Source organism: Musca domestica, unplaced genomic scaffold, assembly GCF_030504385.1.
Source record: "Musca domestica strain aabys unplaced genomic scaffold, Musca_domestica.polishedcontigs.V.1.1 31, whole genome shotgun sequence".
Taxonomy (NCBI): Eukaryota; Metazoa; Arthropoda; class Insecta; order Diptera; family Muscidae; genus Musca; species Musca domestica.
In genome coordinates, this window is record NW_026712309.1 from 6,372,485 (window position 1) to 6,398,703 (window position 26,219).

The 26,219-nt window shown below is 37.6% G+C and overlaps 1 protein-coding gene across 24 annotated transcripts in view; it reads right to left on the bottom strand.

Annotated features, from left to right (window-relative positions):
* Positions 1–26,219, bottom strand: part of LOC101893893 (microtubule-actin cross-linking factor 1) — a 204,558-nt gene that overhangs the window by 121,330 nt on the left and 57,009 nt on the right. For 9 of the 24 annotated variants that reach the window (XM_059125023.1, XM_059125038.1, XM_059125025.1 and 6 more), the window contains exons 1-2: positions 14,245–14,418; positions 2,506–3,267 (exon numbers count right to left, since the gene is read on the bottom strand). The exons of 5 other annotated variants lie outside the window; for them this stretch is intronic. In XM_059125023.1, coding sequence (XP_058981006.1) covers positions 2,506–2,842 — 337 coding nt within the window. In that variant the 5' untranslated portion in view covers positions 2,843–3,267; positions 14,245–14,418. Of the gene's footprint in view, positions 1–2,505; positions 3,268–14,225; positions 14,420–26,219 lie in introns of those variants that run through there. 10 more of the 24 variants (XM_059125039.1, XM_059125032.1, XM_059125030.1 and 7 more) reach the window with 6 other exon arrangements.

Sequence of the window (26,219 nt, forward strand, 5' to 3'; positions counted from 1 at the left end):
ATAATCCTAATTCCAAGGGATTTAAGCTAAGGAATATGTGGATAAATAGTGGGCCACATGACGTAACCATAAAGGACTTCAACCACTAGTCCCAAGTTTTACTAAAACTTACCGAGCAAATATTGGTAAACATATGTGTCACTTGCAATATTACAACAACTGTACACCCTATGCATTACTAGCATGCTAAAAAGTATACCTAAATAGTGTACAAAATAACATACTCTTATCACGGCACAGTGTTTGAAAAGAAGAAAAACTGAATATTAAAATAATGGGTTACAGTACTTTTTTTATACCCTCCACCATTCAATGGAGGGTATATCAGCTTTGTCATTCCGTTTGTAACTCCTCGAAATATTCATGATAGATCCTACAAAGTACATATATTCTAGATCAGCGTAAAATTCTAAAGCGATTTAGCAATGTCCCCGTCTGTCTGTTTTAATCACGCTATGCTTCGAGCGAATTGTGAAAGAAGGCTAAAATTTTGCATACATGAATATCTTCCCAGTAGGCAGGTTAAGTTCGTAAATGGGCGATGTCGGCCCACGTTTTCGATTCGATGATTTTAGCGAAATTATTTACCAGAATCGTTTCATATATCGTATTTGAAGTTCATAACGGGTACTACAGAATATGACAAAAATTTTTGTATGCAGGTCTACGTCTTAGTATAGCCACTATATAACGGTAACTCCCGATATTCTGTACTTTTATGATTTCAGCAACATTATTCACCGGAATCGTTTCAAATTTCGTATTTGAAGATCTTAATGGGCACTACAACCTATGGCAAAAAAATCGTATGCAGGGCCACGACTTCGTATATCCCCAATATAACAGTACCTCCCGATATACGGTATTTTCATGATTTTGACGACATTATTCACGGGAATAGTTTCAAATTTCGTATATGAAGTTCGTAATGGGTACTACAACCTATGACAAAAAAATTCGTATGCAGGTCCAGGTCTTCGTATAATCCCCATATAACGGTTTTCATTTAAGTGGTAGTTTTCGGATTGTTTTTATTTTTTTTTTTAAATCTTCAAGTTCCTTCCATATGTTTGAGGATATTAAAAGTTCACCCCGGCCGAACTTAGCTGCTTTTTTACTTGTTGTAAGTACATACTGGTACCGACGTCTACTTATTAAGTACCTTATTTGGCAATACAAATTTTCTCTCAGAATAATACACCTGATCAAATAAGCTCTGAAAGCCTATTATAATTGGTCTACTGTAAGAGATCTAAACGTTAAATATATGAAAGTAATCATGGATTGAAAAGAAAGAGCAAAGAAGGTTTTCAGAAAAGGACAAATGGGCCAGATACAGATATGACAGATAATTGTGATAATGTTTTTGACCTGCGCAATCAAATCACATATGTGGTCTGGTGTAATGGACGAATTGTGATTCAAACGGATCCATTTATTTTTATACCCTACGACACACTGTGGTAGAGCCATAGTCCCTTTGATGATCTTCAAAGAATAACATTCTCAAGTTATTTATGTTTTTCCGTCCGTCCCCATTAAAACTGGTGAGAATCGTTCCAAACTTGGATATAGCTCCCATATGTATAATATTCGTCCAAATCAGCCCGATCGAATACAGCATCGAAGCAAGTACTTCAGTCCACAAAATAAAAATGCAATTTAAAGCTAAATTTCCTAAAAATACCCCAAAGTGGACCATTACGAAGGGGGCCCGGCCGCCTACCTGGCTACAGGTTCATAGTTGGTGTGATTTAGTCGGGACTCGCCCGATTTTTGACTTTTCATTACTGGCTCTCTATCTCTTTGTGTTCATTAAAAGATAGACACTCCAAGTAAAGACTTAGAAGCTAAATGAACCAAATCACCCATTACAAGGCACTGTAAACAAACTAAACCGCACATTTCTTCAGAAATTAAAATAAAACTTAATTTTAAAATTATCAAAAATAGACGATTTTAGGAGCTATACTCGCCCTCACCTTCAAATATGATGTGTTATTTTTTTGGATACCTTAGTTTAAATATGTTTACTATAGAATCACATAAATATTTTAGGTAAAATGGTGAGTGATGGAAAGGACATCTGTGTAAAAATTTGTTTAGAATTTCAATAGGCAGTGGGTTAAAAATGTTAGGAAATTTAAAGTTACAGCTGTAATTAAGTCAAAACATTGCAAAAACATTGAAGCTTATTTCTCTTTCCTCTGCGCTCCCTCGATCTCTTTTGTTCCATGAAAAAGTTTTACGAGAGAGTGGAAAAATTTGCCGACAACAAGTTGCGTGAGCTGGGCAAGCATTTCATGCAAATGGCGAGCCATGTCAGAACAACAACTCCGAAAACAACGATAAAAGGAAAGGGGCCGACATTAATCCCCCCGACGAAAAATGAACATCCATCCATTTTTGGGGGGTGTCAGGCCCGGCTCCATCTACATGGAGCTCTAAACGACTTACGTAGTATATCCCAATTTTCTATAAAATATTCCCATATAGACATGGTACCTTTGAATTGTGTCAGGGCATCTTCGTAGCCACCCTGGGGCTGTTGCAAAGCCGACGATGTATGTTTGGGCTTCTTGGCCGGACTAATGTCGGCGGCGTAGTGATCCAGGGAAGCGCCACCCGGTGATATCGAGATTCGGGCTGGTGAAGCCGATGATTGATGGGTGGCCGAGGCAGCATGATGATGGTGGCTGCTCCTCGATTGGGTATGATGGTGGTGTTGATGATGGTGGTTACTGCTGCGACTGCCACTGCGGCGTGTCGTAGTTGAAGATTCGTATTGTGCCTCGTTGGGGTCGAACCCCAGACGTTCCTTGTAATAGGAATGCGATGTCATGGTGACGGGGGTCGCCTAAATGGCAATCCGCGTTTGATGATGGCAACGTTGCTCGGCTTTTGTTGTGATTTCAAAATTTGAAGATTTAATTATTTTTTTTTCGACGTCGTGGTTTATTTTTGGTTACACCAACATAAGAACAGTTTTTATTTATTTTTGGAATGTTTTGGCAAATGTTTTTGTTTTTGTAAGAACACTTTTTTTGTTGTAGAAAAAAATTCGATTTAAAGCGGCGTTTTTGTAAAAATATATTTCGTTTTTTTCTCTTTCTTCTGTGGAATGGCACTTGTTTTCCTGTTGTTCAAGATTCGTTGTAATTTTAGTTTTTTGTTTTTTTTTTTTTTACTTCTTATTTTTGTTTCAATTTCGGTCGTTTATTTGGAAGGATTACTTTTTAAGCAATAATCTCGTTTTAAATTCCAAAACTGCAAAGCAAAAAGATTTTATTATTTAGACGCGTTTGTTTTTTTGTAATGTTCGATAATCTCGTTAAAAGCAAAATTCCTTGCTTGGCCAACAACCGGACCGCACCGAAACCAACTATAAAAGTGGCCACACCGGCCGGCCAGCATAAACTGGCCCACTTAAAATGGCACACTTTTTGTTGCATCTAAGGAATTTTCGCTTTTTTTGTTCGGCATGTCATAGCTGTGGGAATAGAAATAGAAACTGGCTGTGTGTGGCGGCGGCGGCGGCAGCGGCAGCATTCACGACATATTTTATTTCGTTTTCGATTTTTATTTCACCTCACCACTTCACTTCACTTGGCGTTATTGCAAAACCGAATGAGTCCACTAATTCGTCATAGATATGTTGTTGTCATTATTATTTAGTTATTCTTGCTGTTGTTGTTTTATAACGCAATCAGACAATATGTAAAACAAACATTAGGGGGCGAGCTGTGTGATGATGCGGTGGTTGAATGGAGGGTGAAACGCCGCGAAAAGCATGTGGCCGGCCAAATAAACCGAAGCCAACAAACTGAAAACTAATTTTGTTTTATTTTCCGATAAATAGTCCGCCAGAGAGTCATTGGTCTCAAACGGGGCAATGCATGTATTTTCCCAGTATCTGCTCTGCTCTATCTGTGTGTGTTTATTTTTATTTTCATTTCTCGACACATAATCGGATGTACGATTACCGATGTATCGAAGTGAGCGGGCACAGGCAGGTGTGTGTTTGTCTCACTATCCCGCAGTCATCATCGAGTGCTTCATGCCGGCTAAAAAGCCTCGGCGACGACCACGACAACAACAACGGGTAACACATTTGTGTCGTTTGGTGGCCCACAAGTGCCGGCAGTTAAACAAATAGCGAGCGAGAGTCGGAGAGTGTGCGAGCGATAACACAATTTTTGAACTATTTGGCCACCTGCCAATCTATTTTGACCAAGAGCAAGGAAACACCACAGCACAACGCACGCACAACAATCATATAAATCACATATGAGCGTTTTTTCCACGTTGTTGTTGCTGGTGCTCCTGTTGTGTGCAACCGCTAATCGACAAAGTTTTGAACTACAACTTGCATGGGAAAGTTTAATGAAGGCAAAAACAACAGTTTCGATTTTGTTATTGTTGTTGTTTTGCAACGATTGCAAAAGAATTTGTTTATACCTAAACCAACAACAACAAAACACAAATAATTCCCTTGATTCTGCTCCAATTGCAGTTTGAACGGGGGCATTAAGTGAATTTATTTCATGGGATTCAACAAAAACGAATTAACTGGGGCATTAGCTGGGACTATTTGGTATTTTTAAGGTTGTCAGGTTCGATATTCGCAAAGATCAAAAAAAGAGAAAATATTGAAATTCTTGATATTCGTTTTCTGTTGGGCTTAGATTAGATTTTTTTTTGCTTTTCAGAAAGTACCGACTTTTGGATCTTTATATTCGATTTAACCAAAAAAAAAAAATGGTTGAAGATGAAATCATCTGTGGTTAATCGCTATTTTATGGGTACTGTTTTTTTCAATTTTCATCTCTGCATAGGAGAGGGGTGTCCGATTCGAAAAAAATCAACGACACTAGAAAATTAATTAATAGCAGACGAGTTGTCTATTTTGGTTTGGCAACCCTAATAGCGGAACACCTTAACATTACCGTAATTTTCGCCCCTGCCTAGGAGAGATCTACCACCGCTCGTACACCTCATAGTCCGGTATACGAGGGGTGGCCGACTAGGAAAAATCATAGACGCAAGAAAATCAATTAATAGCCGACGACTTTTCTATTTTGGTTCTGGATCCCTACTATTGTCCCATATAAACGGTTGAAGGATAGATTCACAAATCAGGACGACCTATGAGCTTTTATGACGCAGTATAAATACCCAATTGTTGTTACAATAGGTAAAAATGCCTAGGGCCTTTTCTCAATATGACTACGGGCATATTATTTCTGGAATCTCCATGTATAAAGGGATTAAACAATCCCGGAACACCTAAAAGAGATCGGCAACCACGCCAATGCATTTCACTCTCTCGATAAACATTTTTGTGCTTGTTCACTTGAAGAATTTCACATAAAGAAACGACTTAATCGAAACTCGCGTCGCAGTGAGCGAAAAATAGGTCGTGAGCTGAACATATCGCAATATTCGACTTGGCAAATTTTGAAAAATGAACTCGGGGTAAAGCCATTGAAATTCCAAGAAGTGCAAGAACATACACCGCAACAGAAAGAAAATAGACTCAAAAGAGCTAAAGAGTTGCTTCGTTTGGCCAAAGTGGTGAGCTACCGAATTTGGTTTTCTCCGATGAGAAAACATTCGTTGTCCAGCAGTTTGTAAACAAAAATGTCAGCTGAAAATGTGCACCTTCGGTTAGACACCAGAACTCAAGCGCCGGCCATGGTGATGGTGTGGGCCGCCATAACAGCCGACGATCGCTCTCCGCTCGTATTAATCGACCATCAGAAAAAAAGGCAGAATATTATCGCGAAAATATTCTGGAGGGTGTATTAAAGCCTTGGGCACACAAACATTTTGACCGCAGACTTTGGACATTCCCATAGGACTCAGCAGGAGCCATCCAAGAATGGCTACAAAATGAGGTTCCTCTCTTCATTTCCAGCGAACAATGGCCACCAAAATCTCCGGATACCAATCCGGACTATTGTGTCTGGAGTATTTTGGAAAGCAAGTTAGGCACTAAAAAATACCAAAGTGTCGATCACCTCAAGCAAGCGCTTCGCCGGGAATGGGCCAAAATACCGCAGAGCAACATTCGGTCAGCTTGTGACGGTTTTATTGGGCGTTTGAAGGCCATAATTCGTGCCAATGGTGACCAATTCGAAGAAATCTAAAGTTATTCTAAAAGTTGATGCTATTTCCGACGTTTTTTGCTTTCATTCAATAAAATTTAAACAAAAAATGTAAAAATTATGGCGTTTGACTTTGTTGCAGTTTTTTATCTCACCCTGTAGAACAGATATGGGTAATGCGAGCTCACATTCGTGAGCTTCAACATTAGACTTTTTGAAAATAGACAACTCGTTTGATCTACCACCCTGAGTTAAGAGATAATGATCTCAATGTTTGGCCTATATCTGAAGCAATACTCGATATCATAAAACACCCTAGCTATGAATCACATTTCTCACAGTGTATTTGATTATGGCCACTACAGCGTTAATCCCGCCTCTGAGGTCATTGAATTTCATCGTTGGTAATTGTTTACGTTTTTATTTGTAATTCAATATATCGCCATTATTCAATTCTCTTCGTATTGCCACCAAGCCGTACCACATTATCTCTACCCCACCTTCATTTGTTTATTTCAATGAATTGTGACAGACAGACAGACAGACAGAACTCTTATTAGCAAATGCAATGAGATCGCATACTTCAGTTTATTGTACTTTGCAGATGTTGCAGCAACAATACCGCAGCTGACTGTTGCACACGCGCTAATTCTGCCGGCAATCTGCTGCTGGATGATGTGGCGAGTGGCAAGTTAGTTGGAAATTCAATTTGAAGCAATTGTCAATTGGAGACAATTTACACAATACACCGTTGCCTTTGTGAGGTATCCCCCTCTCACCCCCCTCTCCCCACTTTCCAACAACAAACAATGTGAATGACGCCCATAATGTTAAATTATGTCAACATCAAGCTGAGCTGAGCTTGCCAACCCCCAGTCCAGTCTAATAAAGCACAATATCTGTGATTGGAGCCACCCAATCAACTAAGTAAGATTGATGATCTAAGAAATTATGAAAAATAAGATCAGCTCTTGGAATAAGGGTGTCGTCATCGCCAATGCTGAGCAGGTGCTCATCATTGTTGTTCTGGCGACTGGACAACTTGGAGAGGCATTTGATGGTGGCCCAATTTCGTTTCGTTATTTCCATTTATGGTAATTTCTTAATTGAAAGAAAACAACTTGTGGCAAATTTAGAAAATCAATGAAAATTTGGAATCTTGTATTGCCATAACTGAACGCACATATATTTAATGTTTTTATTTTTTCGCCCACATTCGGCCACAACCCACGTTCGAATTTATAATTCTGTCTTCAAACATCACCAGCAAACAATGACAGCAAATCTTATTTGAGAATGATGACAACATTACGGCCTGCCATCTTCTTGGGTTGTCATTCTTCTATTAAATGCAATAAAATTCATGCAAAGAATGGTATTTCTGAATTGGCCTTGTTGTTGTTGGGCGACATATTTGAAGTGTCACTGTAATATGGCAATCCAGCCAGCCAGCCATCTGTACAAATGTTGACAACAACATTTGGTACTTGTTTTTGGAATTTGATGTCACCAGCGATCGACAACATAACAAATTCAATGAATATTTTATAAATTCCATGTGCTCAATGGATTGGACGATTCTGTTGTAAATTCGATAGGGCTATTAGTCATTCAAATGCAGGGGGAAGAGGGAGAGAGAGAGAAGATAATCCTATTACAATCACATAACTTTTAATCGAGATGGAAGTACCTGTATCGTACATCTGTCAAAATCCCACAATATTGATTTGAAAGGCAAATCTGGATCCAAACGGTAAGGATCTATATCCCTTTTAAAGAAGAGCTTCGAGATAAAGTATCTGTCAACTCTCAGTGATGATCACATAAGGAAATTAGAGATGTTGAATCGAATTGTGATCATCATGAAAATAAATCTGAAATTTATGACAATAATATAGCCTCATTACATGGTAATGATAACCACATACCTTCTGCATTACCAGTAAACGAAAAATAATAATTTAGATATAAAGTCACACTCATTTTGGCAGCAGTTCGGTAAGAAGATTTTAACTTTGGTGGTGCTCGGAAAAATCCCCATGGTCATAACCCCCATAATAAAGTGGGGATTATATCCGCCTTCAAAACAGACATAATCCCTTTGGGTAGTATGAACGTTGGTTTTTTTTGGGCACAATTCCTAGAATGAAAAAAGTTAAGAAAAACTATGGAAGAACTATGGATCGCGGTGTTGGGCATACACCAGAGGAGAACTTCTAAAGCCCCGATCGAAGGCCCGCTACTTTAAAAAGCTATATAGGTTATATACAGTTAGTGAAGAAAATCTCAATTTCATGATTTTGACCACTAAAAACTTCGAAACTACAAGAGATATCAGCACATTTGGCACCATTTTGAAAAGGCAAGAGACATAGGCTTTAATATTGTAGGGAGATCTTAGTACCCCATAATGGGTCAATTTTCGACCTTTTAGGCATTTTTAAAAGTGTTCTGGTACAAACATACCAATTATCTTACATTGCTCCGGACCGGGTTAAAAAAACAAAATTATATGATTTGTTGGATAGGTATTTCCATAAGCTTTTGTAGACCCATTTTGTTTTGTAGAACCGGATAATAACCGGATTTTGTATCCGAATCCAAGTTCAAAAGAGAACTATAACACTGGCTGGCAGTAAACTTGCCTACTCATAATCAGGACTAAGGGAAGTATACCATTTTATATAAAAAATAGACCTAGTCGACTTCTTACCCATAGCCTATGTTTTACATTATTTAGTATTTCTTGTATTGAGAGGTTCTCCTTTCAAATTGTTAGTATTTTAGAATTTGATATATCCCATATAACGATCGGTCCAATGAAACATGTTTGACATGGACAATTTATGGCTTATATATCTCTTGGTAAGTATGTATATATTTAAGACATGTCCCTGTAGAATTCTGCAGCTCCACTTCTCTCACATGGGTTAAGATTCCAAACTGTCTACAGGTGTTAAAACGAATTATTTTCTCTGATTTCAATAAAATTTACAAATGGGTAAAGAATATTTAAATAAACGACGAAATGATGATGATAATATCACCACCAACCACCTGGTCAGTGAATTAATAATCGGCAAACAGGTTTTGCGTTCGCTTCCAACAAAATTAGCATATCAATATTTCATGTGAAGAAAAGAATTTGCATTACGTCGTTTTCAGATGAATTTAAATTCATTTTCGATTTGAAAACACACAAATATTTCAATCTGTCTGATTGCCACCGTTCTCGTAATCTTACCACTCTCCGAAGCTATCTCTCTCTCTCTCTCCCTCTTCACTCTCGAAGTTTATTTTAAGGCCATTATCATTGGCAGTACGGGAACTACGTCATCATCCAATTACTATCATTATCGTAACACAACCTATTGTTTTCTAGTTCAGTTCCACTACGATCATCGTTCGCATTGAATCGCAATCGTAGCAACAACAAAAGAAACCCTGAATGTCAAGCGCAATGGATCGAAATATGATGGACAGAAAAAAGGCAAAACAAATTAAAAAGGTTGCAAAAACCAAAAACAACAACTCCTCATAAACTCGATTAGATATGATAAATTATATTTATTAAGGGGAGATATGCGTGAAGTGGAGGGGAAAATAAAGCAATACCCGATAAAGAAAAAAAGAAAAACAATGACATTCTCTCTTTCTCTTAACATTAATTGAAGAGAGCGATGAAGACTTCACGATCAAATAAAATAGGCCTGACTGCTGTTTCCCGGCAAAGTGAATGTTGGCTCAATTTCCATTTGAAAGATTTCCTGATGCAAATCACTTTTTAATGTTTTGATTTTATGATTTAAAAATCAAATTAATTTCATTTCAAATAAAAAGAATAAAAAAAAACTATTGGAAAACCCTCATCCCCACCACCACCAGCACCACCACTAGCAACCAACAAAGAAATAAAAGAAAAGGTGAAATCATACTCCCATAATACCAATGGGAAATTGATGGCAAAACTTGTTGAATGAATGAAAGCCAAATGTTGAATGAAAACCATGGGCAAACACAAGAAAAGCAAATGGAAAATATTGAATGGCTTTCCGTTGGGTCTTTGGTAAAAGAAGCGAAAGGTAAAAAACAAACGAGCGAAAGGCCAGGCAACAATTTCCACAGCGAGGAGTCTAGCACATGCAACAGTGTTGCATGATAACGGTTGGCTTGGATTCGATTGGGTTTGGTTAGGTATTGTATGTTCATGGGGTATGGTGTCGAGGCCATCAACTTTTACACATTTCAATTACAATTAAAATATAATTTGAGAAAAACGTGGCAATGAATTCAAAAAATATTTATTCGCTCTTGAAAATACCAACAACAAATCCTGACTCCCAAGGATAAAATGTCTCAGAATCAAATAAAGAATTAAGAAATAAACGATTCTCAATCTGAAGAGAAATTAAGAAAGCCTATAAAAACACTTAAAAAGCAATTACATTTCAAATCCGAATCAGAAATGTTCAAGAGATGCAATAACTACGCTTGTGCGGTTTACGTGCGACCTTGTTCGAAACCTTGAAATGAATGACTGAACTAGGTCAGTCAGAATCGTTATTTGTAATTCTCAACGAAGGACCGATCGATCGACGATGAGCCGATAAACAAAGAGAAAGGAAGCATAAAGCGAAAAAAAAAAAACAATAAAAAAATAGATTTTCATCAAAATCGTCCTATCAAAAATCGGAAAGGGCGAAAAAACGATTTGCTTCGTCGGTATGATCAGTAAATGTTGTAAAGCAGTCACTTTCGTTTTGAAAAACATTAATCTATGCAATAGAGTCAATGAGGAAATACTCTAATCATCAAATGAACTTTAAAGTTAATTGACCTGAAACTGTGAACGATCGAAGAAATTAACTAAACAACGAACGAACTCGTTCATTGAACAGAACTAGACACAAAAGGTTCAATCTCCAAAAGAAACATAAATTGCCAAGATCAATAGAACTTCCAAAAGAGCGTTCGATCAGTCTTTTGAGGGCTTCGACTGTCAAATTACAGCACCAATTCTCCAAAATAAATTATGACGCTAGCTTCGGATAAATTTCCAAAGTAAAAAACAATCTGTAAAAATCTATGAGCACAACCATCATCATTCATAGGATCCTTTTGAGATATTTTGTAAAGCCTCTCCTGGCACTTAAATATCGACACATGATGGCTAGTAAAAGAATGTGACGAACTTGAAACGAAGTGGAGTGGTAAGTGTAGTTTCACTTGGATCCAGGTCCATAAAAAAAAACAAAAAATGGATTAATTAGAGATATATCTTTTTCCGAAGATCTATAGAAATCATCTGTCTCAAAGCCGCATGAAAGTGGTGAAAAAGGACCTCCCTAAGTACATTCTTTTGAAAACTCAGTGTCATAGGTTTTATGCTGATATACTTGGATATCTATTTAGCCCAGTCTTCTTCGGAACCAGGGATGGGGACGAGAGGAGGATTGGTGTCCAAGTCCCTCAGAAAAAGTTGCTCATCTGACATACCAGTTTCCCTATCCTTGAATGGTTTCGAGGCGACTAGCGACGAAATGGGCAAACAGTTAAAGATCACTTCTGCCCTGCCCTTAAACAATGTTGTAGAGTTAAAGTCGCCAGTTGCTCTACCAATCTCACAGAGGCTAGGGAATAGATAAAGAGACATTTTTCATTTTCGAAACAATTCAGGATCCATAAAAGCCACAAAAATGGGCGGTGTGGGAGGTTTTCACAGCGGTATCCAACATAAAGACAAGCTACCGGTCACGATCCTGAACAGTTCGCCAGGTCTGCATTATGGATTCGCAAGTCGACTTTCGATTAATTGACTATTAGTATTGAAAAGTCTACGATTGTTCGTAATCTATTTTCGATTTTGAGACAATAAATGTTTGATCAACTGTTCCATTTTCATAAGAACCAACAATTATGCCCACCATATGTCTAAAAATCAAACTTATAATCTCCTGGCCAAACTTTACCCGTCAAAATTATAAAAATCCAAAATTATAAAAAAAATAAATTTTTAGTCGATGGGACAAAGTCGAAAGATAAGTCTCGTCTGTCCAGTGTGGACTTACTTCGCATTCTCAGAAACTTGGGCAAATATAGAAACTTTTTCTATCCAAAAACAAATTAACATAGGAATTCCAAAAACAGGAGTTTCCCAGAAATGGAATTCCTTGTGTTAGGAAGAGATTTTGGGTTGGGCCAGTGGCCGAAAAAGTCGCATGCCCAAACAAAGTCTGATTGGTTTGCATTTTTTCCTATCTTTGTCTTTTTGCCATTTCTTGTTCTATGCTTCGGCCAGCATTAGAAGGCACATTGAGGTGGGACAGGTAGAAAAAAATCAGAAAACATAAACGGAAGAAGAAAACACAAGTAAATAAACAAAACAAGACGCAAGGAAAAATACGTGAGAAACATTCGGGGATTTAGGCACTCAAAACGTAAAGCAGGAAGGGGGAAAGCCCAAACATACATTCTTCAGATACTTATTTTGATATTTTTGGGAAGTTCTTTTTGTTCGCTTGAGAGCGCCATACCACAAAGAGCAAAGAGTAAATGGGTGCGTGAATGCGTGTTTGCCATTCCCCACAACAACAACAAAATAAAGCTCAAAGATCATCAGAGACGTGTAAACTTGGCCTGTACATTTACTATTGGGCTTTCACAGAGATCAACCGCCGCAGAGTAGTTCGTTTTGGGCCTTTCTGGCCAAGCGATTATCCACATTTGCTGGCTGCTGGCATTTGTTGCGAGAGATGACAGCAGATACAAAAAAGTCGTTGGCTGGCTGGCTGGCTGGGACAATTGGACGGACATTCATTAGGTGGCGGTGGGAAGACAGGGACGTTGGTAGGTAGGTGGTTGGCGGTGGCGTTACTGTTTCTGCGTTCCACGACGACGACGACGATGATGGCAATGATGATGTTTTTGTATGGTTTGCATTGTTGTTATTCGACCCAGTCTCAAGAGTCTCCAAAGTTGTATGGCAACAACAAAAACATCAACAACAACAACGAAAATCAAATAAACAAAACTGGTTGTTAACTCAATGAATTGAAATTAAGCCACACAACAAAAAGGCAAATCGACGGTTCGTCAGTCAGTTAGTTAGTTGGTCAGTCAGTTGCACAGTCATCGTCAGTCACTAAGCTTAACTTAGACGACCGAGTCATACTCTTTTTCGTTGTGGTGGTTTCTATGATCGTTTGGGCCAGTGGTTTAATGTCTGACAAAGCCATACCCAAACCGCGCACACTCACAGACACACACACACACACACCGAGAGACAGCTAGCCAGTCATTCAGCCAGCCATCGAGCAAGACAACAACAACTATGACGACCAAGATCTAAACTTGGCTCAAACCAATATTTTTCAGTATTTGCCAACTTTGTTGTTGTTGTTGTTGCTGCTGCTGCTGGTGTTATTTTTCAGTGGATTTTGTATCTTTCTTTCTTTTCACATGATTCTGTCTCGTTGCTGTGGTGGTGGTGGTTGTTGTTGTTGCTGTCGTTGATATTCGCAGCAATGGCCAAAGGTATTCCAACAATTCCAAACGAATGAAACTGAAATCTTGCCATGTATGCCAGAGTAAACAGCCTTCTCAAATATTTCTTTCAAGTTGGGTTCAGTCATCGTTGTTGTTGTAGTTTTGAATGCTCATTTTGTATCCTTTTTGGTGGGTATTTCTTTGTTTTTGGAATTTGTTTTGATTTTTATTTTTTGGAATTTTGCTTTTAACGAAATTTTGGTTTTCTTTTGTTCTTTCTTTTCGTTTGGAGAAAATTGTTAGTTTTCGTATTCAGAATACATCACACACTCGTCACTAGCACACGGACACCTCGCAACACACAGATACACCAACACTTGAAGGGACGACACAACACAACAACATCAATTAATAACAACAACAAGAAGATAATTTAACACGACTCTGTCGCGTAACGCGTAACAATTTAACAATTCGTGTTGTGTACTCCACTCCTCTTTCCAGCTACTCCAGGTGCATAACAACAACAAGAATGCTACTAATAATAACAACAACACCAATCAATATTTTGTTTTTATTTTTCAATAGTTTTCTTTGGGAAGGGTTTTGGCGTTAACGTTCACAATCACAAACCAGAAAACAAAACACATACAAATTTTCAACATTTTCTCAAAAATCACACAATTGCTGAATTTTTGTTCTTTATTTCTTTCTTTTTTGTTTTGCTCGTTTTCTTTTTATCGTTTTCTGTGGCTTCAACTCAACAATTTCAGAAGAAGAGACTACCGCTCGGTACCGTAGTTCAAATTGGACTAAACTCAAAATCGATACGAAATTGCCACAAAAGTACTCATAACTTAACAATAACACACAACTAACAACAAAAACACACACACACAGTCACAGACACAACCACAATGGCAACGACTGCGACAGCAGAGACGGCGACATTGCCCCCTCAACCAAACAATCAACCAACCGATGTGTTAAATGCATTGCCATTATTACGACGGCAATGACGACGACGTGTACTCGAATGTATCCACACGCACTCACACACCCAGCCACACACTCTCACCTGATGGGGAATTCTGTGTAGGCAGAGAGGTTAAGCAATGGAAGTAGTTTTGGGAGACGATTAAGTCGCCCCCAGTCAATGGAGAATCACTCAATTCTCTCTTGCTCTCCACATCGCCACCATCATCGTCAACATCCCACATACAAAACCAAAAAACAACGAACAGCTCACCAACAAATGTGTTGACATAATACCGAACCTATGGAGTTGTTTGTTGTAATGAGTGAGAGAGAGAGAGTAAAGATCAACTTTGTTTTGTTTGGGGGTGGAGGTGGTGGAGCGCTACCAAAGTGCTCGAATGACTCAAGATCATCATTTGTATAAAAACGCACGCTGTATGACTGTTCGTACATTTGCATTTAATTGAATTAAGTATTAAGTCTTAGCTTTTATTGTTGGATTGGCAGAAACAAGTTGTTGTTGTTGGTTGCTTCGGAGAACATTCGGAGAGCCACTCATTTCCATAATTCTCACATAATTCAATGTTGTTCTCCATTTTTATAGTTTTGTATATTAGGGTTGGCATTGCAGCAGTGATTTATTGTATGGATAAATGATTTCATAAAAAGAAAAGTTTTATAAGGAAAAAAATTAAAAAAGGGCTTTGAGTTAGGCCGGGCTGAACATTTCATACCGTCCACCGATATGTTTATTAAATTAAATAATGAAAAGAGTCGAATATGTTAACTTAGAATATCAACCCGTTTTAATTAAAAGAAACAACCCTAACATCGAAATTCATATTTTTTATCTAATTTGGTTGGAAGTTGTGGCAGAAACTTTCAAAATACCGAAAATGGGGATTTACCGTTATATGGGGGTCATACCAATTAGTGGACATAAATCGAACATATTTTTGCAAGGAGAGAACTGATCTACCGAGAACCCCAATTGTCAAGTTTCTGGAAATTTGGTTGTATATTGCGACAGAAATCTTCAACTACCGAAAATCAGGTGGTTTTGTTGAATGGGGCCTATACCTAAACCCTATATAGCCCATTTTTAATACCAGTCAGCCTGCATATAATATAAATTTTGTGCCAAATTCTAGATAAAATAATGTGGACTCTATCGCGATTTTACAGATAGACATCGCTAAATCGTTTTATAATCTTATTCTGATCAGGAATATATATACTTTACGTTATGGTGGAGGGTATAAAATGGCTGATCAGTGATGCAAAGATTCCAAATAGAATTAAAAATATAATTTTTGTAGTTCCAATAATGGGAAAATCTCTACAAGGTAGCGCAATAATAAACGTTAATAAACAATTTTACGCTACACTGCTCCAGTACCCGGAATATTGATGACTACTTTGACCAATAATCAATCGGTCGGTGACTTTTGCACAACGTGAATTTCGCCGCAGATTTCCTGCCCGTCCTACGCCTACTGGAGAAACACTGCGACGTTTAGCCGCTCGCCTCAGTCCCCAGAGTATCCGTTCTGCAGAGAAGATTGCTGCTGTAGCCGAGGATGTCATGAAAGCGCCGTCGACATCGACCAGACGACGTGACTCGCAAATGGGTATCAGTCGACGGTCTTTACAGCGAATACAGCCCCCCTCATATCAAGCAATGCAGTCCTATCTCACCTTTTAAGATAATTATAATGGAACATCATCCCAGTTGTTCCGTCAAAACCTGGATCGATGATGGCTATTTTTCTTGCACTTATATTTTATTCCACGAGAATCAAAAATACCGAATAGCAGACAACTTAGTCGGAAATTGGGACTGGAACCTTTGAAATAACGTATATCAGAAGATATAGCTCCATGTAGGCTACAGCAAAAGGTGGACCTTTAACAAGGTCTTATATATTCGGAGAGTGTAAAATGCCGAATACAAGTGCGATTTGATGCATTCAGACTTAAATTTAAGAGGTTTTAATTGCATTAGCGGTAATTTGGAATTAATGGCTAAGAAAGTGAAAATACCGAAAATCGGGAGGTACTGTAATAATGGCCGATTTTTTAGCTACTATCTTTGTGGCATAACTATTTTAAACAGTTTACATTATACGTTTCGTATTTTGTTTCACCGTCAAACATTTTCAGGTTGATCTATATTTGAATGAATCGTCTTACAAACGAACAACGCTTGTAAATAATTGAATAATTTTTTTTTATAAAAATACGTTGTCTGTAAAAAAAGTTCAAACAAGAGAAATTGTGTTCCGTAAGGAAGCTCACATTTGGCTCACTGTGTACGTAAATAAAACGAATTGTCCATTTTGGTGCGCCAAAAATGCAAGGGCTTTACTTGCATGATATGTGGTTTCATCAAGACGGTGCCACATGCCATGCAGCACGCATAACAATGGGTTTACTGAAAAGGGAGTTCGGGACTTTCCTATAGCTCTTAAAAAACTCTCTTTACTATATAATGGACTATGGACTAGACGGGGCGTTCAATGAAATGGACAAGATTTTATATTTCTATGATAGATCTCCTAAGACACTGCAATACATTTTTGATTCCAAGATCATCTCTAATATCATAGCAACAATCATAAACAGAATTCTATTCACACGATGCAATCATCCCCATTTTATGATTTTCACACCTTTTCATTAATGCATTCTAAATGGATTCGTGAAAACGACCTTGATAACATTCACGTGATTTTCCCCCAGATAAATATTATCAACATCCCTGAGCTGCCTTAACCCACACACACACACAGATCTCTTGCCACCCTTCAATTTATGCAGTCAGTCATTCAATTGTGATATGGAAAGAGATATGAGTGAAGAGAAAACCCCACAAAGAGAATCACTTGAGCTCAGCACTGCGAGCATCATTGTAGCAACTCAAACCCTTTTGTTTAAACAAAGACACATCTGGGCTCCGCCCGCTTCCCCAATTCTCCCATTCTCTTTCTTCTGAAGTGAAGTTGAGTCAAATGTTGAGATCTTATTTTTCGCTTTGGTGTTATTTTTATTTTATTTTTCAACTTTCCCAACGAGAAGAAGACCACAAAGTGTCTTCAACAAAGTTTGGTCATGTAAACAAACCATAACAATAACAACAGCAACAAATGTGGTGTTATTGTTCTTGTTGTTGTTGAGGCAACTCTGTACGTCTTCTTTGAGATAAATATTTTGCGAACTGCTGGTAATGGCAAAACACCCAAAGAAGATACCACAGAGAAGAAAACAAGAAGAAAAGGGGCAGCAGCTAAAAGTCCAGTCAGTGAAATGGAAAAGAAGTCGTCGGCGCTGCAGCAGAGATATTAAGGCGATTAAGTTATTAAAGTGGCGCAATACCCGCAGATTTCGATTCTTTTATGGACTACTTTCGCGCACAGGCTTGGTTTATTGCCGTTCTCTTTTTTCTCCACCACTGAAGATTGAAATTTCCATAAAAAAGCCTCCATCCATACAATGCCGCTCTTTTGATATGCAAACAACAAATAACTGCAAATGGCAATAACCTGCAGATTGATTTTAGTTTCTGGCTTTTTTGTTCAAACACATTCCTCAGCAGCTTCAAGAAGAATGAATGACACATACTCGCCGCCATCATCCACAACCATCCACACATCACAATCAAGGGAGGCTTCATTGATTCCTCTGCTTCGTTTTCTTGAGACTACAACATTTGGATGAAGACCATCAAATGTGCTCTGTAAGACAGACACTTGCCATCATCATTGCATGCCTCACAAGTGGGTCCCCGTCATGCTGACTGACTTGGAATAGGGTGCGGGTGACACAGTAAATTTGCAAATGGCAATCGATATTATGTATCGACGACCACCACCAGCCAGTAACCGGTAGCAAGAATCCATTCAACAGCACTGCAATAGAACAAAAACAACACACACCTAGCCCTACCGACCAGACGGACTGGCAATTGCAAATTTCCTGTATCAGGTGTGTTGTTTCGATGATTGTTTTTAACGACCACAATATGTGGAGCGAAGTAAAATGGGTGGTAAGGTGAACAGATTTACCAGCCAATAAGGAGGGGGGGGGGGGGGGGGGGTGTAGACTGATGGGTGACCCATATTTGGAAAAGACATTATCATTAACATTTAAGACATTTACTGTACCAATGTGGGGTAGGTATAAATAGTAAGGTGGGTTATGCCCCTAATCGCATGCACCTCTCTGTCCCAATGACTTCTCCCAGCGAAAATGTTTCCATACTTTCCCTACTGATCATAATTTGTTCTATGTTTATACTTAGCCCTTAGGTTTATGGTGGAAATACTTGGTTGACCACAGACAGCAATTGGAAGCTAGCCATAAGCAAACTCCAGGAGGGTTTGGAGATAGAAAAAGTTTCCAGTTCGCAAAATTTCACTGGGATACTGGGATGATGAATAGGAACAGATGTCGGAAAAATTGTATGTTACTTCAATCAATTGAGAAGACCCTATGGCTGATAAAAGGTCAAACAAAATGGGAAACTTGGAACATCTATTACTGTAGGCTATCTGAGGAGAAAGAGTCTGGAGAGATAATAATTGAGCACAAAGAATTAACCTCAATCTCACTATTCTCTAATGGGAGAAATGTCTACACTTGTAAAAATGCTAAAGCCACAGACCATTTAGTTCAGAAATACAGTTAGGACCCATGAATTATTTTTTCTTTAAAAAAATGTTCAACCTATTGACGTTTCAAATATAAAATTCACCTTGGTCCTACAAAACCACTTAAACACTGTTGTGGGCCAAATTAGGTTAGACATTTGTTTCTGATATCCTCTGCAAAATACAGAAAATAAGGAAGTATCGCTTTAGAGAAGCTGTAAGCTGTAGAAGCTGGAACTGTATTGGAAGTTGTGCAGCATAGCATATTTTAAATCGTCATATAACTTACAGGGTGAGATGACTGCAGCCAACTTCAGACTGCTCTCATTTCTGAGCCAATCGTCCGACAGCTGTTAAAATTATTCCAGTGACAGCGTACAAAAGCATTTTGGTGAGTATTTTACAGAAACAAAGTTATTCGAAATGGAATTCAAGCGTGATAGTGTGTTTTCTTTATATTTGGCTGGAAAACCACAAGTGGCTATCGTTAGAACACTCCAGCATTTAAATGTGAATAAATCTTTTGTGTCTCGTACCATCGCTCGTTACCGTGATATCGGTAGCGTAGCCGGACTTCAAGGAAGTAGACGGAAGAAAACAGCAATATCAGCAGAAATGGTTCGAAAAGTAAAGAAGCGACTTGATCGAAACCCGCGTCGCAGTGGTCGAAAAATGGCTCGTGAGCTGAACATATCGTAATATTCCATTCGGCAAATATTGAAAAATGAGCTTACCCCGAGCTCATTTGCCATTGAAATTCCAAGAAGTGCAAGAAATTACACCGCAACAGAAAGAAAGTAGACTCAAAAGACCTAAGGAGTTGCTTCGATAGGCCGAAAGTGGTAAGCCGCCGAATTTGGTTTTCACCGATGAGAAAACATTCGTTGTCCAGCAGTTTGTAAACAAACAAAATGATCGTGATTACTTGCCAAAGAGGTCAGCTGAAAAAGTGCACCCTCGGTTGGACACCAGAACTCAAGCGCTGGCCATGGTGATGGTGTGGGCCGCCAGCCGCTGGAGGGTGTATTAAAGCCTTGGGCACGCAAACATTTTGGCCGCAGACCTTGGTCATTCCAACAGGACTTAGAACTCGTTTGTAGATCAAAACCCCAAATTTAGGCCAAACTTTGTTGAGAAATTTGTATGGTTTTGGCCGAAGGGTAGATTAAGATATATTTATATGATCAAATGCTGAGGATATATATCTAATGGCAAACATACTGATACTTTCAAACTGGTTTTAACCAAATATCACCATTATCGGACTTGCCGTAACTGAAAATAGGTCAATAGTTGGTATTCACACGTCTGTTTATTCCGAAACGCTTTGACCGAAGAACTTTCTTTTAGTGGCTACATGATCTCATTTTAATTAGATGCCGAAACTAAAAACCATTTCAATTTCAATCTGACGTTTATCATTTGCTGCAAATCAAGGAAGTTGTTTACGATTGACCCCAATCTCAAATTGCCATCGTTCTAATCGCTCTAATCCTTAGTGTCGTTGTTGTTTTTTTTATTGTCGTTACCCCCGAATTCACTTCAAAACTTGACAACTGCAACAAACTTAATCTCCAACATTTAATGTTCGTTCTTAGCAGCAACAACAACCCAGCACAGAACAGAACAATGACACTCGGTAGCTCGGTTGGCAGCCGGCAAGGTTAGCCAAATTAAATGTTTCCATGCTAAACATGGCTTAGACAAATGAATCATTCGAAATAGTCGAAATTATCAGCGTACTTTGTGTCTAATTAAATGGCAAATGGCTGAACAACTAAAAATCCAAGTGGAGTTTAAATTTGCCAAAAAAAAAATAAATAAATAACAAAAACAACAACGACGACGACGGCAAATTATCATTCACAGAATTAAACGCAGCAACAAATAAAAACGCTCAGCACAACAGCAACAAGCCAATCCAGGCAATGACTCAGAAGTAAAGCTGTTGCAGATGTGATTTTGGCTGTTTTTTTTTTATTTTTTGGAATGTTTGGCTGTAACATTTGTTGGCGTTGCTTAAAATTGACAAACACACACACGCACATACAATACATGCCCATGTACCTACCTATGTATGTTGAAAATTTGCAAACAAATAAATGGCTAAAGAAATATCCGCTTAACTCACACACAAACACACACCTAAACTTTGAAAAAAAATTCATGCCAAGCTGACTGAAGTAGTAGGTTTTTTCCTCCAATGTGGGATATTTTTGGTTATCTACACTTGTTTGATTTTAATTTTATTCAAATTTACCTTGTAAAACACCAACGCAACAATTTGCATATGAGAATGCCGACCGACCGATCGACCAGCTAACCAAAACAAGACAGGGGGCGTATTAACGGCTGGCGAACCAACTGAGAGAGTGAATGTCCAAAACTGATTGAATCCAAGTAAAACTTCAACGAATGTTGTTGTTGCTGTCTGCCGGCCTGCCTACCAGCCTTACAGGGTAAGGTAACTTACGCAGAGCTCCATTACAACATGCTGACATCACATAGGCGCGCATACACACATTCACACACACATACACCCATGTGCACTCTAATACGCAAATTACTCGAATCAAGTTGGGCATGCGTTGTATATAAATCTTGGGAACACTAATTTCCACAACCATTTAAATTTTGACCAACTGTATTTATAATTTTTCTGCTTCTATTTCTTCAGCCACTACTTTAGTTTCCTTAACTCATTCATGGCTTAATTATAACAACAACAGCAACAAGAATAAAAACACAACATTTACAAGCCGTTATGTCCATACCTTTTTTCGAACTACACTGCCATGCTGGGCAGACAGACAGACAGACAAATAGACGTTTAGTCTATTACAACCCTCGGATATCGACCCACATATTTCCAAATACACAGCGAGAAATTCCATATTGCGATTACGATGTTGTTATTTTTTCAACAAGTTGATAATGGAGAAGTTTTGGAATGAGGTACGAGAGAAGATTGGAAAAATATTGGAAATATTCTGTATGTGGCCTTTAGCCTTATGGCTTTCTCTTTGATATAACAGGACGAAAACTTTTTCGAGTCATTAGAAGTTGAACTAGCCGTTCGTCTGCCAGTATATCGGATGTTTGGTGGGTACCAACGAAAACTTTTGCAGGGATTGTTCGATTCAATCAAAACTTTTTAGAGCGTATTTTAACAAATCTTAGATTGAGTTCGTAAATTGACAGAAGGGCATTACTCCTTTTTATGTTTCCCCAACAACAGTTTTTCAAAGAAAACAAAAAAAAAATCAAAATTGGTATGTGTCCTCTGCATCCAAAATTAGGGTATAAAATGTATTAGTCTCTATGGAAGTACACGACATATTAAAAAAGTGGAACATGACAAGACTGTGCAACACAAGAAAAAAAAATAATTACAGGAAAAATTCGGCAGGTTTAAAATTTGAATGCCTCGACTCAATTTTTTTAATAATTACGGTTAAAATCCAGCAGATAATGAAAGTAAAGCAAAACATAGAAGAAATGCTTATAGACGTTTCGAAAGTTTGTAACGTAAAGCCTAGCCTAACCTAAATAGAGAAGGCACATTTCTTCTTTCTCTTCTCCAGTTTTTCCACATGAGAGTAACACAATATTAAAAAAATAAAAAGGACCTAGAAGACCTCTTTGGTTTCCAAAGAATCATAATTCGAAGATTAAAACGTCAAGGAAGTGGACGAAAAACAGCAACATCAGCAGAAATTGTTCGAAAAGTAAAGAAGGGACTTGATCCAAACCCGTGGCCGAAAAATGGCTCGTGAGCTGAACATATCGCAATATTCCATTCGGCAAATATTGAAAAATGAGCTCGGAGTAAAGCCATTGAAATTCCAAAAAGTGCAAGAACTTACACCGCAACAGAAAGAAAATAGACTCAAAAGAGCTAAATGGTGCTTCGCCGGGAATGGGCCAAAATACCGCAGAGCAACGGTATTTGAAGGCCATTGGCCGTTTGAAGGCCATAATTCGTGCCAAAGGTGACCAATTCGAACAAATCTAAACTGATTCAAAGATTTAATGCTATTTCCGATAGATATAGAACACATAGACACCTTTCTAACGTTAGAAAAATTATGAATTTAATGCGAACGAAGTCTGAAATTGTACAATTTTAAATTTCTGAAATTTGTAGATCGAATTAAATCTGTTTCGAAGTCAATTTTCTACATCAAATGTGAATTTAGATTTTTTGAATATAAAAAAAACGTCTTCAGATTAGGAATTCATTTATTGGAAATTCAATTGTATTCGATACAAATCGTTCGAAATGCATTGCATAATTATTTCAAAACTTATCGGAATTACGTGCGGATCGGATGTAGTCAATTTCCTCAATCCTTCAAATTGAATGTCCAACCTTCGTTCAATGTCTATTTTGCATAAAAAATGTTGCAACAAAAATAATTGCCGTAATGGCTACAACCACACATTGTTGTACATGCTATAAATGTTGTTTGACATAATCTGCGGGCAACAGAAACAACACCAACAGCACAAACAACGCACAACAACATTTACACACAACACGTCACAGCCACGCAACAACAGAAAATTTAAACTTCCATGAAACTGACAAGCGAAACAATCAACGATAATTTATTTAATAAAAACTCCAAGAGAAAAAAATTAATAAAATTATTCTTAAATGCTGCTGTTGTTGTTGTTGTGTATTATTGCACAAGAACGCCAACAACAATCCGCTGCATTTGCTCGACTAATGCATTAACATTTGACACAAATTTTCCGCTAAGAAAAGAGGTGTCACTACCGTTCCGCCGATCGCCCACCATCAATGGAGTTTTAATAGAAATGAATTGTTTTAAGGCTGTCTGTCTAGAGCGGAAAATAATTAAGGTTTTTTTTTAAGTTGGTAGGATGAGGTGGAAATTGTTGTCAAATAAATTAATACGAAATGTTTACTATGGAATAGAATGAGGAAAATCAATTGTCTTATTGAAAATATGTTGAGCATTTAGTAATAATAAAAGGACAGACAGAACTTTCAGAATTTAGCAGAATACAAAACCAACAAAATTATTTTGTTTTGCAAAATTACACAAAAGGAACCGCTGCGAGTGAAAGTGTCTTCTGTCAGTGGTTTGTGATTCTTATTATTATGATCTGATTATTGGTGATTAAATGTTTGGAGAGATAAATTTTTCATTACGTTTATTCATTTAACGAATAATATCGTCCAAAATTGCTTATGAGACAAATAACTAAAAAAAGTTTAGTTTTTCGTTATATTTAAAAGAACTTAGATATATTAGACTGATGCTCTATAACACATTGTTAAATATGCAAGGAAATGCACATCTCAGAACTTCCCCCTGCAAGAGAGTTTGTAAATTAATACGAAATGCTAATCAAAAAAACATAAATGCATACAACGCTTTCCGACGTGTATTCCGTTTCTAGAGCGTGAGATACATGACTGGCATTTACATTTACAGATGCACATTTGCAAATCATGAGCATATCGTGTAAATATGCTATAAATTCACAGAAGAAATTAAAACATTGTATTGTAGCAGTGGCTTCCTTGGTTTTGGCATTAATTTTATTGGATATTAAGGCTAACATTTTGTTGGACAGAAATTTTTTATTTTAACTCCAAAGGAATTTTTAACAATTGCAGCTTTATAAAAATAGGCTTTCAATTTGTTTTACCCACAAGGGAGGTCAGTGATATTTCAGGGAAAGCTAAAGGAGGATGCGACCTGGTTTGGTTAAGAGTACAACATGTCCGCCAGAAGTTCTACGAATGATTCTCACATTCAAAATGGAACAGTCATCGACATCACAGCATTAATGAAAATGAAAAACCTTCGACTCTACCAACCCATGTTCTAATATAAGGCGTCGGGAGTATCTGATTTGGTTGCAGTTTCACATATCATAATAAGTACTTTTTAATGATATTCTCGCCGAAAAATAAGTTATGAAAGCTTATTTCCTTTATCTTTACGCTGGTGGAAATTTGGGAGTAATATCAATGCTTGTCATGAAATTCAAAATTTTTACAGCATTTTGCTTGAAAATCTCATTTTTTATTGTTCGGAACCCCCCGAAATTGGGGATTTAAGGTGGAATTTTGTGTAGAATATTTCTTCTTTTAACACCTTCCGCCTGAAACGAAATTTTAGGTTACTTTCAGGCATAAACTCAACCGATGAAAAATTGTTAGGAAATATTTTCACATTTTTGGCAACATTGATGCCAATAATTTCTTGATATATAATGGAAAGGGAGATTTCATTTTTTTAGTAACTGATATTGAAATCTGATGAAGAATAATTTTATCGTTGGCGTAATCGTTTTTAAATAATGTTTTGTAGGAGTATTTGGCATAAACTCACATAAAGTACCCTAAATGTGTTTATGTACATATTTATGAATTTCTGGCGTTAAGGTAAGATTAAGATTCTTGACATCTTCTAGGACTTATAGTAGAATTTTATAATATTTTTTTTTAGAATATTTTGACTTTTTGCGATCCAGCTTTAAAAGAAAAGCTGTAAGTTCGGCCGGGGCGAATTTTGAATATCCTCCACCATTTGGAACGAATTTGGCAATTTTCAAAAAAAAACTTAAATCCGTTAAAAATTCTATTAAAACCTTAAAAATACCAAATGTAGCCGTTATATTAGGGTCTACACGACGACGTGGACCTGCAAAGGCAACTTTTATCATATTATTCAAATGCGAAACTTGAAAAAAAAAAATTGGTGAACAATATAGCTAATATCATCAAAATACCGGATATAGCGAGGTACCATTATATGGAGGCTATACTAAAATGTGGATCTGCACAGACAATTTTCTGTCACAGGCTGTAGGATCTGTTACGAACTTCAAATACCAAATTTGAAACGATTTCGGTGAATTAGTTCGCTAAAATCATCAAAATACCAAATATCGGGAGGTATCGTTATATATATACGAAGACGTTGACCGATATATCTCATTTTCAAAACCAACCATC